Below are 14,755 nucleotides of genomic sequence, written 5' to 3' on the forward strand. Positions count from 1 at the left end.
TCGGCCCTCATATCTTTTTTTAAAATCTTTCTCCTTTCACCTTAAACATTTGCCCCCTGGTCTTGAAATCCCTCACCCTAGGGAAAAGACACCTACCATTCACCTGATCTATACCTCTCATCATTTTATAAACCTCTATAAAGTCACCCCTCAACCTCCTACACTCCAGTGAAAGACGTCCCAGCCTATCTAGCGTCTCTTTATTCCTGGCAAAAATCCGTGTAAATCTCTCCTGAGTCCTCTCTAGTTTAACAATATCATTTCTATAACATGGAGACCAGAACTGGACACAGTATTCCAGAAGAGATCTCACCAACGTCCTGTACAATCTCAACATGACATCCCAACCCCTATATTCACAGGTCTGAGCAATGAAAGCAAGCATGCTAAACATCTTCTCAACCACACTGTCTATGTGAGATGCAAACTTCAAGTAATTATTTGTTGGAGTCTGGAAGGAATTGAATCATAGAATCCTTACAGTGCACAAAGAGGCCATTCATCCCATCGAGTCTGCACTGACCTCCAAAGAGCATCATAAACAGATCTAGTCCCTAACCTATCCCTGTAACCCTGCATTTCCCATGGCTAACCCACCTCACCTGGGGACTTTGGGCAATTTATCATGACCAACCCCACCCTAACCTGCACTTTAGACAAGTGAGCCTGTCCTGCAGAGAGCTTTGATGTGTAGGTGCGGGTGTTGGAGAAGTCACACGGGTTATAATCCAACAGGTTTATCTGGAATCACTAGCTTTCGTAGGGGCTGCCCCTTGGCCAGGTGAAGTGAGAGCTAGCACAGACATACTGAGCGGAATGGCCTCTACCTGTGCTGAAATGATTCTGTGAAGGGATCACACACATCTCATCATGTCCAGCGACAACATTCCCCTCCCCACCATCCCGGGTCAATATTTCAAGCCCTCAGCTGAGAGAGAAAAAAAAGTATTGAAGTTCAGAAAGTGAGTGTAAACTCCCTGTGGAATTGTTTGAGAGGCGGTGTTTCCGAGCAGCCCAAGCTGGGGATGGGTGGGGGGATGTCTGGGGAATTTGGGGGTGGAGGGGAAGGTGGAGCTTTCGAATTCGGGACGGGGTGTTGCTGAGGGAGGGTGATGTCCTTTTAACTGCTCCCTGTTTGTGGGTGCCTTTTACAGTAGGTGTCAGTGTTGTGTGATCCTCCCAGTACCCAGGCGCAGTCGGTGTACATTTGTGAGCCTGCCAGTCAGCCTCTGTCTCTCTGCAGGAGAAAAGCCTCGTTTTATTCCTTTTACAAGGAAAGGGGTGTGTGTGTGAGAGAGAGAGAGAGAGAGAAGCAGAAACTCTTGACGTCTTGAGAGAAGCTGGAGCGAGGGTGCAGCAGAGAGAGAGGGAGGGGAGGCAGGAGGCAGAAATTCGCTCTTTATTTGCCCCCGTGCTCTCTCTCTCTCTCTCTCTCAATCGGAGAGAAGTCGATTCCCAGTCCTCGCACTGGGGAGGAGGGATTACCTGCAAAGGCACTTTGCTGGCTTTGTCAAACTGGGGAAAAGAATGGTGCAGTTAAAGCTCAGAACGCGGTTCCTGACCGGGGGTGAGGAGGAAGGACCTTGGGAGGAAATCTGTTTTGAGAATTGAAGCCCCTATCCATTCAGTGAGCCCCCCTCCCTCTCCTCCTCCTCCTGCCACTCTCTCCCTGCTCAGTTTCAGCTGAGGCTGATGCACCCATGGTCGATGCCAAGGGCAGGAGCATGAAATGTTTGACTTTCTTCCTCATGCTCCCAGAGGCGGTGAAGAAATCTAAGAAGGCATCAAAAGCCAGCCGGCTGCCCGTCTGCTACGATATCCTCACCCTGAACCAGAGGATGCCAGGAGACACCTCCAGCAGCCACAGCACCAGCAGCAACAAGGGAGCCCCGGAGAACAGCTGCCCCGGCTCCAACTATCAGCAAAACCTCAACAATAACAACACCATCCAGGCTGGTAACTGGCAGGGGTTGTACCCCACTATCCGAGAAAGGTAAGACAGGAGGACTAGCTTCTCCACTTTACAGACAGCCCTTTCTGGATCAATTCTCTACCCAGTCCTTCATTCAGCATCTGAACACGGAGGCAGCTAACCCTCCAGTAACAGCAGCTTTTAGATATTTCCTAATTCTAACCCAGCCTGCTCAGTGATGTTACTGCACATCTCTCTAGTGCAGGTGGGACTTTGAACACAGGTTCTCCTGGCTCAGAGCTAAGGTCGCTACCACTGCAATACAACAGCCCCTTAGCAACAGCATTTAATCCAACTTTTATTATTTACAACCACAGTTCTCTTCTGATCTGCAGTTGGTTTTAAAACAGTTGACCATTTGTGAAACAGCAAGGGCTGAATTTCTTGCTCAGGTTGTGGCTTACTGTTCTGTGTACATGCGTCTGTGTGTGTGTGTGTGTCTGTGTCTGTCTGTGGGTGAGTGAGTCTGTGTGTGCCTGTGTCTGTGAGTGTGCCTGTGTGTGTATGTCTCTCTGTATGTGTACGTGTAAGCGTGTATGTCTTTCTTGTGTGTGTGTCTGTGAATTTTTATTATGGCAGCTTTGTATCACACAGGATGCTGAAAGCAATTTGAGTCTGAGAAACCAGCAGCTAAAGTGTTTTCTGTTTGGTGTGTAATCAGGCATTCAGTCACAAATGGGTGTTTGTTTGTATTTTGTGTGTGCGTGTCTGATTTGCCTGAAGCCCTTTGCATGGGGGGGGGGGGGGGTGGGGGGAATGGGGTGGTGGAAGGAGGTAGTTCAGCAATTAGTGGTCCCCATGAATGCCCTGAGAGGGGGAGCTGTTAATTGAACAACAAATTATTTCAAGTTGTTGTTTGCATGCAATCTTTCCATCATAGCTTTCGATGGAGTCACTGAGGATTGAGATTGTGGAAATCCCCCAGGGTCAACTCCCTGGCTTACCCCCAAAACAGAGGCAATTTTATGTCAAGGATAAATGTGCTGTGTTTTAAAATTAAAATCCATTTCAGCAAGAAATTAGGTTCAAAAATGAGATGGGGAGAAGCGGGCAAACGTTTGGAGAGAGAGAAAGTTTAAACGTTTTGTCCCAGTTCTCTGACAATTAGGTCAGTAACATAGAGGACATCAGTTTAAAAATTACTGGCTGAAAGATCTGGGGAGAGAAGGGATGAGTTTTTTTTAAACATCAAGGGTTGTTAAGGGACTGGAACGCTTTGGAAGCTCTGTAAATAATTTTTGAGAGGGGTTTGCATGTCCATGTGACAGTCAAAACGCAGGCATCTGGGTCTAAACATCAGGTGCAAAGGTCTAGCACGGGCTCAATGGGCCAAATGGTCACTTTCTGGTGGCTGGCAGGAGGGAGAGGGTGGTGGTCTGTGATTCGCACTGAAATAGACCCAGTCAGGAGGGGGATTCCTATTAATCGGGTTTATGGAGAGGGGTCCTGCGGTTAGGAGTAAAATGGAGCAGTGTGAAAGCTTTCCTTGGATTTCTTAAGATTGAATCCGATGAAATGTCGATGTGGGATGTGCTTTTACCGTGAGTGGAGCTTTGAGGGAAGATCTGATTTGCTGGATGTTGTTCCCTTTCAACTGAGGAGGTTGAGGGGAGATTTGATTGAGGATTTTTTTCCCAACTCTGAGGGGCCTCAATAAAGTGGGACAGAAAGTACCTGGGAGGTGATGGCCATGGAGTTATTGTCACTGGGTCGGGAATCCCCAAACTCTATGGTAAATGGTGTGAATCCCACTACAGTATTTGGTGAAATTTGAATCAAATTTGGAATTAAAGAAACAAATTTGCCAAAAGTTATTGCTTTTTAAAAATTTGCTGATACCCTTTAGGGAGGGGAATCTGTCATTGCTGCCTGGCTGATGTGTGACTCCAACCTGGTTGACTGGTAATGTACCCTCTGGACAGTTGTAAATAAAGAGTTCTCTTTATTGGTGAAGTGGTAGTGGCCCAACCTCTGGGTCAGGAGTTCTGGGTTCAAGACCCAACTGCTCCAGAGGTGTGTCGGAACACATCTAAACAAAGGACAATGAACCTTACAGCACAGGAACAGGCCCTTCAGCCCTCCAAGCCTGCGCCAAACCAGATCCTCTATCTAAACCTGGCGCCTATTTTCCAAGGGTCTGTATTCCTCTGCTCCATGCTCATTCCTGTATCTGTCTAGATACATCTTAAATGACATTATCGTGCCCACCTACCACTGGCAACATGTTCCAGGCACTCACCACCCTCCGTAAAGAACTTTCCACACATATCTCCCTTAAACTATTCTCCTCTCACCTTGAACTCACGACCCCTATTAATTGAGTCCCCTACTCTGAGGGAAAAAGCTTCTTGCTACACCTCTCATGATTTTGTAGACCACAATCAGGTTCCCCTGAACCTCCGTCTTTGTAATGAAAATAATCCTAATCTACTCAACCTCTTTTCATAGCTAGCGCCCTCCATTCCAGGCAACATTCCTGGTGAAGTTGATTTGTTTTTAAATAAATGGCTTCGGGTTGGTGTTCCAAACCAACAAATGCTGTTCCAGCAAGCAATGCTCATGCCCGTTGAGTGAGTACAACAACTTGGCCTCCTTTGTGGAGCTGTCACTGACCAAGGATCACAGCAGTCAAGAGAAACTCTTTCACTCAAGGAAGTGGTGGGTATCCAGGACTCACTGCATGAAATGAAATGAAGGGCTTATGCCCGAAACGTCGATTCTCCTGCCCCTCGGATGCTGCTTGACCTGCTGTGCTTTTCCAGTACTACACTATTAACTCTAATCTCCAGCATCTGCAGTCCTCACTTTCACCTGGGCGAAATGATTTTTGAAAGAGAGACCTCATCACATCTATAAGGTACAGGGTCGAATACCATAACAAATAGCAACTAGATTAGGCCATTCGGCCCTTCGAGCCTGCTTCACCATTCAGTAGGATTGTGGCTGATCCAACATTCCTCATGTCCACTTTCCTGCCCTTTCCCTGTAACCCTTGATTCCCTGACTGATCAAGAACCTATCTCAACCTTAAGTATGCACAAGGACTCTGCTCCCCAGAGCTCTCTCTGTGACAAGGACATTCAACCCTCTGAGAGAAGGAACTCCTCCCCATCTCAGTCTGAAATTGGTGTCCCTTTATTCTGAGACTGTACCTTCTGGTCCTAGACTCCCCCATGAGGGGGAGACATCCTCTCAACATTGACCCTGTCAACTCCCTTAAGAATCTGATATGTTTCAAAGAGGTCACCTCCCATACTTCTAAAATCCAGGGAGTAGAGTTCCAACCTGTTTAACTTTTGCTCCTAAGACAATCCCTCCAAGCCAGGGATCGTCCTAGTGAACCTTTACTGAGCTCCCTCCAATGAAATGAACTGACCCTGAAGGCTACTGCTTTCAGCGCTGCTCTTGTTGCATCCAGAATATCCATGGTGGACTGAATGGCCTCTCTCTGAGCTGTAAAGCTTCTATAGTCATGTCGGGCATGACGTTTTCTGATCACACACAAGCGTGACACTCTCCTCTCCCCTAGAAATGCCGTGATGTTTAACAATGACCTGATGGCGGATGTTCACTTTGTTGTGGGACCACAAGGAGGATCCCAGGGTTGGGCAGAGGGGGTGGGGGTCGCCATGCAGATTGAGACGGTTATTCAACGAAACATCAGCATGCCTCAATAACCTGCACTCTCTTTGGCCAACTTTCAAACCATTGTCCGTCGTGCTGTGGATGTGCTTTCCAAAATAAAAATTTATAACCCAGTCAGAAAGGCTGATAGAATGCTGGCCTTTAGATCTCATTTACTAAATTACAAGGGGCATTGCAGAATGGGCTGCAGGTACACCTGAAGCCCATAGACCTTACCTGGAGTCACTGTCAGTGATTCTGGCCACTCCAAAGAATATTGGGGGCTGTGGACGGAGTACAGTGTAGATTGACAGGAATTATCCCAAGAACCAGTAACAATAAGTTACCAGGAAAGAGCAAACACAAACTAGGATTGTTCTTTGTGGAATATAAAAGGTTTAGGGGTTCATTGAGATATCAATGGAAACAGATTGGGTAGATGGAGCGATACTATTTTACCAGGCTGGGGAGTCTAGGACTGGGGGGTGGAGTCTAAAAGTGGGAATGGGATTGCAGTGAAGAAACATTCTCATGCCCAAGGATTGGCAGATGTTTGGAGCTACCTTCCACAAATGGCTAATGATCCTACATCAGTTACTAATGTTATAAGCCAGCGATCCTGTTTCTCTTGGTCACCTAAAGATTGTCAGGGATTTGGGGACAAGGCGGGTGGGATTTGGAGTCAGCTCCCAGATCATGCCAGGATCTCATTGAATGGTGGAACGATGGGCTGAATGGCCTGCTCTTGTGTCAAAATGCTGCAAGTCTTCCATCAAAGATGTTAGGAACAGTATTTTGAAACAAAGTGAGGTTTGGTTGTGAAACAAATTCCTTTTCAACTGAACAAACTGTCCAGTGGAAAAACTGTTAAAACTTTGCACAAACTGTTTTCTTAACTGTTTTAATGTTGATCATCCAATGATGTTGAAGACCAAAAGGCCAATGCTTGGAAATTATGAAGCTGGGTGAATTTGAATTCTGGCCTAGGATTTGCCCTTGTTGCTGATGTTGCTTAGTGTCCCCATGCACCACTGTCCATCCTACCTGCTGACACTTAATTGAGAGTCTAATGATGACCATGAAATTGTTGGGGGCAAAAACCCATCCGGTTCACTAATACCCTTCAGGGAAGGAAGTCTGCTAACCTTACCTGGTCTGGCCTACACGTGACTCCAGACCCACAGCAATGAGACTGACTCTTACTCACCCTCTGGGCAATTAGGGATGGGCAATAAATGTTGGCGATTATCCACAATCCATGGATGAATTAAAAAAAAAACTTCAAACAGAACTGGGCCCCGTACCCCGTACGGTAGACTTGCAGCATTTTATGTTACAAAACTCTCATGGGGACACGAGCAAGCCATTCAGCCCATCGTTCCCAGGCAAGAGAGATTGGCCCAGGAGGAAGTACAATGTAGGTTTACAAGAATGATAACTCCAGAAGGTCAGGTATGAGGAGAAGTTGTACAAATTTAGCCTGTTTCCTCCAGAATTTAATGTTTGACGAGTGGTCTGATCAAGTCTTCAAAATATTAACAGGCAAGGACAGGATAGATATTTCTACAGGCTAGGGATTCTAGAGCTAGGGACATTGTCTGAGAATCAGACCGTTCAGGAGAGATGTGAGGCAGCACTTCTACACACACAGGGTAGGCGAGGTTTGGAACTCTCTTCCACAAATGGCAGTGGATTCTGGATCAGTGGTTAATTTTAAATCTGAGGTGGATAATATTTGAAGCAAAGGTATTATAGTCTGTGGGCCAAAGGAAGGTTACATGGAATTAGGCTACAGATCAATCAGAATTTCATTGGATGGCAGAACAGGCCAACTGAGTGGCCTACTCCTGTTCCTGCGTTCCAATGTTTACAGCAAGGATAGATTGTTCCTTCCATTAACTGAGAATTTCAGAGGAGAATTAACTGGTCAGTCATTATGAAAGCAATAAATGCATTAACTCCAGTACTCTGCCCACTGACCCACGCAGGAAAATGTCATTAAGTTTGCACCCCTGCAGTGTTAGTAATCAGAATGAGATGTATTTCACTCCTGCAATTGGGTGATCATCAACATGGCTTGCCGGATAGGGTCAGTGTTCCTGGGGGTGTCTTTAGGCTAGTGACAGGGGCTGGAGGGGAAAAAAGGAATGAGCAAATAGGTGGAGACAGCACTCAGAAAGTCAGGCAGACCAAAGGATAGCTGATGGTAAGCCAGGGAGGACGATGAGCTGACAATGGAGACCTTGAGTAGGTGAAAATGGGCTAGCTGTGTTAAAAGCAGCCCATGTTATCACGGGCCCTGGGGTATGGGGGTGGGTAAAGGATGTGGAAGGTGGTGTTCAGGCCCTAAAATTAAAACCGTTGAGTTAGTAAACGCTCCTACTCAAAAAGGCTACTCAAAAAAAACTCTCTTCCAAAACTTTAATTTGCTTTATTGTCACAAGAACTCGATTGATTGATTGATTGATTGATTGATTGATTGATTGACAGACACGTGTACAAAGTACAGTGAAAAGCTTTGTTTATGAGCGGTGCAGGTAGGTCATAGCAGGGATGTAGAGATCAGAGAGACTGAGGCACAGACCTACAGGTTAAATTAGGCAAGAGCATTGGTGGCAAGGTCAGGATTGTTTGAGGTGAGAGAGGCCAGTCATCGGTCTAGTAATGACTGGGAAGAATCTGTGGAAGGTGTACAAGTTGAAAAAATGTGTTGCTAGAAAAGCGCAGCAGGTCAGGCAGCATCCCGAAGATTCCCGAAGAAGAGCTTATGCCCGAAATGTCGATTCTCCTGCTCCTTGGATGCTGCCTGACCTGCTGCGCTTTTCCAGCAACACATTTTTCAGCTCTGATCTCCAGCATCTGCAGTCCTCTCTTTCTCCAAGGTGTACAAGTTGCCTTGTACACCTCTGTTAGGTACATAGGGACCTAGGTACAGTTTCTTCAGTTACAGTTCTTAGTAAAATCCATGATTTGGAGGAGCCGGTGTTGGACTGGGGTGTACAAAGTTAAAAATCACACAACACCAGGTTAGAGTCCAACAGGTTTAATTGGAAGCACTAGATTTCGGAGCGCCGCTCCTTCATCAGGTGGTAGTGTCCACAAATACCTGATGAAGGAGCGGCGCTCTGAAAACTAGTGCTTCCAATGAAACCTGTTGGACTATAACCTGGTGTTGTGTGTGATTTTTAACTTAGAAAAATCCAGCATTGCAGGTTTTAGGAAGAAAGCAACACTTCAGAACAACAGTTTTCCAACATCAACTGGTGCTAGGTCAGTTGATAACTTGGAATTTGGGAACAATAGAATATTTCTATCTAAAGGGACATAGGACAAAGGCAACTCTCTGAAGGTAGGTCACAGAACAGCCATGAGAAGTTAATTGACCCCCTCCTGTTCCCATGTTGCCGTGAACCTGTTAGTGTTCGTTCCACTATCTTAGTAGTTGTAACTGGTCTTTCAATCTCCGTCCCTGCAGTATGTCCTGGCCGTGGGGAGCTCAGTATTTCACGCAATGTTTTACGGGGAATTGGCGGAAGACAAGGATGAAATTCGAATTCCTGATGTCGAACCATGTGCTTTCCTCACCATGCTGAAGTGAGTACCTCTGTCTCTTTCATTATGTATAGAAAAAGCATTTGATGTAGAGGTTTGGTTTGGGAAACAAATGGTGTTGTATATGTGTTGGAAATAATTAAAGCAAAGAATTTGTTGTGTTGGGCCGACATTTAGAGTCATTGTGTCATACAGAGGGAGGTAGACCCTTCGGTCCAACCAGTCCATACCGACCATAATCCCAAACTAAACTATTTCCACCTGCCCCGTTTGGCCCATATCCCTCCAAACTTTTCCTGTTCATGCACTTATCCAAGTGTCTTTTAAACATTGTAACTGTGCCTGCATCCACCACTTCCTCAGGCAGTTGATTCCACACACATGAACCATCCTCTGTGTAAAAAGAATTTGCCCCGATGTCTTTTTTTTAAATCTCTCGCCTCTCACATTAAAAATGTGTCCCCTAGTCTTGAAATCCCAGAGAAAAGATAACTACCATTAACTCAATCTATCCCCCTCAATATCATATTATTGGTCACCCACCCTTAATTGCCTTTGAGAAGCTGTTGGTGAAGCACATTTGGAAGCTACTGCAGTCTATGTGCTGAAGGTAGACCCACAGTGCACTGAGGGAGAGAACTGCAGCATTCTGACCCAATGACACTGAAGGAACGGTGATATATTTCCAAGTCAGGATGGATTGGAGGGGAACTTGCAAGGGTGTGGCATTCCCATGTATCTGCTGCCCTTGTCCTTCTCGATGATAGCGGGTGTGGGCTTGGAAGGTGCTGTCGAAGGAGCCTCAGTGAGTTGCTGTAGTGCATCTTGTAGCTGGCAAACACCGCAGTACAGACTGAGCTTTTGTCATTTGTGAAGCAGGAGCTAGTGCCAATACAAATAACAGTGTAGGAGGTATGATCAGAGAGTTGCAGATGACATGAGTAATAGTGAGATACAGCGAGAGGATGAGCCTTAGACTGCAGGACAATATATGGACAGGATAGTCAGATGGCCTGAAAGTGTGAGGGGATGCATTTTGGGAGGATGAACACGGTAAGGGTATACCCATTGAATGGTAGGATGCTAGGAAGTACAGAGGATCAATAGGATCTTCCTGTGCATGTCCATAGATACTTGAAAGCAAAAGGACAGGTAGATAAAGGAGGTTTCCTTCAGTCAATGCATTGAATACAGCAGCTGGGAGGTTATGATGGATCTGTATATAATATTAGTTAGACCACAGCTGGAGTACTGTGTGCAGCTCCGGTCACCACACTATAGGAAGGATGTGATGGCACTCGTCAGGGTGCAGAGGAGATTCACCAAGATGTTACCCGTACTAGGGTGATTCAGCTATGAGGAGGGACTAGATAGGCTGGGGTTAATTTCCTAAGAGCAGCAAAGACTAAGGGGAGACCTGACTGAGTTGTACAAAGTTCTGAAGGGCATAGTCAGGGTCGATGGGGAGAAATGTTTCCCCTTAGTAGAGGGGTCAGTAACTGGGAGATACAAGTAACTTAAGGTTTAGAGGAGATTTGATGATAGTTATTTCCACCCAGAGTGTGGTGGGCATCAGGAACTCACTGCCTATAAGGGTGGGAGAGGCAGGAACCCTCAACATTGAAGAGGTATTGATAACTAGTGCGGACATGATGGATCGAAGGGCCTCTTTCTGTGCCGTAAAAATCCTATGCTTCCAGTATCCTAAGACAAGCAATTTTACAAGGATATACTGTAGGTTAGATTTCAAACAAAACGTCTTGCTGTATCTAAATTAGATTACATTACAGCGTGGAAACAGGCCCTTCGGCCCAACAAGTCCACACCGACCCGCCGAAGCGCAACCCACCCATGCCCTTACATTTACCCCTTACCTAACACTATGGAATGTCTTCTAATATTTTGGACTGTGAAGGGAAACACAGTCTTACCCTCTGTCCTAAGCATTCAGCTCCCCAACCCAGTATAAGGCACTTATTATAATTCACACTGTGGCACAGTGCCATTATTGTATCCTGCAATGTGATCATTCCACGAAGGAATCAAAATGGGAGCGATCATTTCCAACGCGAGCACTTCCTTTGTGTAAAATGAGGTTGAGTCTGAGGGTAGCTGTTTGGCTGACAGAGCTGGGTTGTCAGCGCAGTGTGTGTTGAGTCTGAGGGTAGCTGCTTGGCTGACAGAGCTGGGTTGTCAGCGCAGTGTGTGTGTGCCTGTGAAGGTGTATTTTCTTCTGCCATCAGCGATAATAACAGCAACAGACTTAACATGTCACCACGTCAACTATACTGAATCCTCCAGGCCCGATACTGACCTTGACACAGTACGGTTTCTGCTCCAGGTTTGTTCTATTTCCAGGTTAATACAGTCGAGAAACCACATAGCTTTACCATTTCATGGGAGTGCAGTCTCCACAGTGGTCACACATTGATCACTCGTAATGCTAAAGATTTCTACCAGGAACCACTCTGCCTGACTTTTCTGAAATTCTCCACAAACTGGAAGACTGAAGTAACTGAGGAACACCAATGACTGTACAACACACTTGCATTAACACTCACAATTCGATGGACTGTAAAAAATATAATCTTATTTCAGTAAATTGCAAGAAAGAAAGGCTTGCATCAGTCACAATTAGTCTCAATATGAATTTTAATCTGAATGCTAGATACATTTTCAGATAGTAATGGGGATTGACAGGAACCTGTCTGTAGCTCTGGCAGGAGATAGATCACAATCACATGTTTATTGCCCCAATAATCATAGAATCCGGTGATTATGGGGTCAGTACACATGTGATTGTGATTCCATAATGGCTACATTATTTCATTGACCATTGCTCACCACCCGACTAGAAGGTTGTGGATGAGGGGACAGAAAAGGTTTACCAGGATGTTGCCTGGAATGGGGGGATTTTAGCTGTGAAGAAAGATTGCACAGACTGGGTTTGTTTTCACTGGAATGCAGCAGGTTGAGGGGCGACCTGATAGAAGTTTATAAGATTGTGAATGGTGTGGATAGAGTGGAAAATATGAGGCTTTTTCCCAGGTTGAAGGGAGCAATTGCTACGGGACACAGAGTCAAGGTGCAGGGGTCGGGGAGGGGGATGTTTAAAAGAGATGTGCGAGGCAGGGTTTTCACACAAAGGGTGGTGAGTGCCTGGAACCTGCAGCATTCAAGAAGCACCTGGACGAATACATGAATAAGAAGGGAGTAGATTAGATTACCTACAGTGTGGAAACAGGCCCTTTGGCCCAACAAGTCCATACTGACCCTCCAAAGAGCAACCCACCCAGACCCATTCTCTTACACCTAACACTACAGGCAATTTAGCATGGTCAATTCACCTAACCTGGGATACAGATCCTGTAAGGGAAGACCGTTTTAGTATGGAAGGACAAAATGTGTCAGCGCTGTTCCTGTGCTGTATTGTACTTTGTATTGTTAAAATGAGACAAGAAGTCAAAGCTGTTTGTCTTAGACTCACCGGGACTGGGATGCTGCAAGACCTGCTGAGCTTTCCAGCAATTTCTGATTTTGTTACCAATTTAGGATTAATAGTCAGGTTCACAGCATGACTTTCTTTCTTTCACCGCTCTACTTAAGGGTTTTTTTCTGGGCTTTGGGGGCTACTTTTACATTCTCTCAAACTCCTTTAGGAGATGCATTTCCACAGTAATGTTACCTTCTGCATTTGTGTGGACAAGTGTGATATTTGGACTCTCCGCCTGAAGCAGAATTAATCAATATCCTCAATAATTAACAACCCTCCTTTAAAACGTGAAGCCACAGCACACAAGGAAAGCTTTGAATTCTCAGACATTCCAGTATTAAAATTGGATCAGGCAAAAGTCAAAGTTAGCAACAAAGTTTTTTTTTCAAAATAACTGACACACTTCTACAGACAAAAAGGCCATCACCCTAAACCCAACTTCTGGACTGGTGAGTTCACAGGTAATGCATTTCTATCACACGTATGCTAAATGGGAAGTTCTTAACTAGATAGTTATACTTTTTTTTAAACTGCATCTCAGATCTCATTTCCCAATTCAAATTTCTTACCATTGGACACATTGCCCATTGCCGGTGTCCACTATGTCTTTCCCGTGTGGTAGCTCCTGAACATCTGCAGCCTTAAACTTGAGTTTCCACATTAATTTGTGAGAAATGCATCACTTCAACAATTTGAAGATTTTTTAATTATTAGCCAGTGGAGTGTTGACTTTGTTGACAAATTTATAATTTTCCCTCTTTCTTTCCCTCTAACTGCCCCAATATTCTAGGTTTGGATTTTGTTTTTGTCCACCAGAGAGGGAAGGTGAGGTCTTGGTTTAATGCCCCATCAGAGAACTCTCCACCGTAGGGCAGCACGGTGGCCCAATGGTTAGCACCGCTGCCTCCACCAGGGACCTGAGTTTGATTCCAGCCTTGAGCGAATGTCTGTGTGGAGTTTGCACATTCTCCCCGTGTCTCTGTGGGTTTCCTCTAGGCGCTCCAGTTTTGCCCCACAAGCCAAAAACGTGCAGGTTAGGATGGATTGACCATGCTAAATTGTCCATAGTGTCCAGGGACGTGTAGGTTAGCCATGAGTAATGCAGGGTAACAGGGATGGGCTTGGGTCTGGGTGGGATGTTCTTCAGAGGGTTGGTGTGGACTCAGTGGGACAAATGGCCTGCTTCTACAATAGTGATGCACTCTCAGTCCTGCATCAGCTACAGTGACCTGGACAGAGATGATGCTCAAGTCTTTAGAATGGGACTTGTACCCACAACCTCATGTCTCAAGGGATGCCACTGCCTGAGCAATGGTTGACAGTGTAATAATAACAACTGGCATTAAAATAGGATCTTTAAAGCAGAAAAGTCCTTCCGAAGTGTTTAACACTGACTCAATGGAAAAGCAAGATTCCTAAAGTGGGGCTTGAACCTCTGACTCTGAAACCAAGCTGCCAAGAAAATGTTTGTTTCCCGATTACCAAGATTGATATTAGGCTGTGGAAAAGGTGGACTTCCTCATTTGCTTCAGGTGTTATAGAGTCATAGTACATAGAGTCATACAGCATGGGAACAGACCCTTCGGTCCAACCAATCCGTGCCAAACATAGTCCCAAACTAAACTAGCCCCACCTGCCTGCTCCTGGCCTATATCCCTCCAAACATTTCTTATTCATCTACTTATCCAAATGTCTTTTAATCATTGTAATTGTACCCACATCCACCGCTTCCTCAGGAAGTTCATTCCATACAGGAACCACTCTGTTTAAAAAAATTGCCCCTCATGTCTTTTTTAAACTCTCTCCTCTCGCCTTGAAAAGATGCCCCCTAGTTTTGAACCCCCCACCCTAGGGTTTGTGGAATTTGTGCCCTGACATTGCAGAGCAGGAAACGATACTTAAAATAGTGCGGGCACACACACACACACTCACACTCACACTCACTCTCACTCTCACTCTCACTCTCACTCTCACTCTCACTCACTCACACTCACACACACACCTACACAAACACTCTCACTCACATTCACACACACTCTCATTCACATACACACAATCACACACACTCTCACTCACACACACTCACTCACACTCACACACACACACACTCTCAC

At 45.6% G+C, this 14,755-nt stretch overlaps 1 protein-coding gene across 1 annotated transcript in view; it reads left to right on the plus strand.

The window, feature by feature from the left end:
* Window positions 1-1,197: 1,197 nt before the first annotated feature.
* btbd3b (BTB (POZ) domain containing 3b) overlaps window positions 1,198-14,755 on the plus strand; it is a 20,253-nt gene continuing 6,695 nt past the window's right edge. Inside the window, exons 1-3 of the mRNA XM_043696625.1 lie at window positions 1,198-1,993; window positions 5,502-5,595; window positions 9,072-9,190. Coding sequence (XP_043552560.1) covers window positions 1,701-1,993; window positions 5,502-5,595; window positions 9,072-9,190 — 506 coding nt within the window. The 5' untranslated portion in view covers window positions 1,198-1,700. The remainder of the gene's footprint in view (window positions 1,994-5,501; window positions 5,596-9,071; window positions 9,191-14,755) is intronic.

Source organism: Chiloscyllium plagiosum, chromosome 9 (genome assembly GCF_004010195.1).
Source record: "Chiloscyllium plagiosum isolate BGI_BamShark_2017 chromosome 9, ASM401019v2, whole genome shotgun sequence".
In the NCBI taxonomy this organism is placed as follows: domain Eukaryota; kingdom Metazoa; phylum Chordata; class Chondrichthyes; order Orectolobiformes; family Hemiscylliidae; genus Chiloscyllium; species Chiloscyllium plagiosum.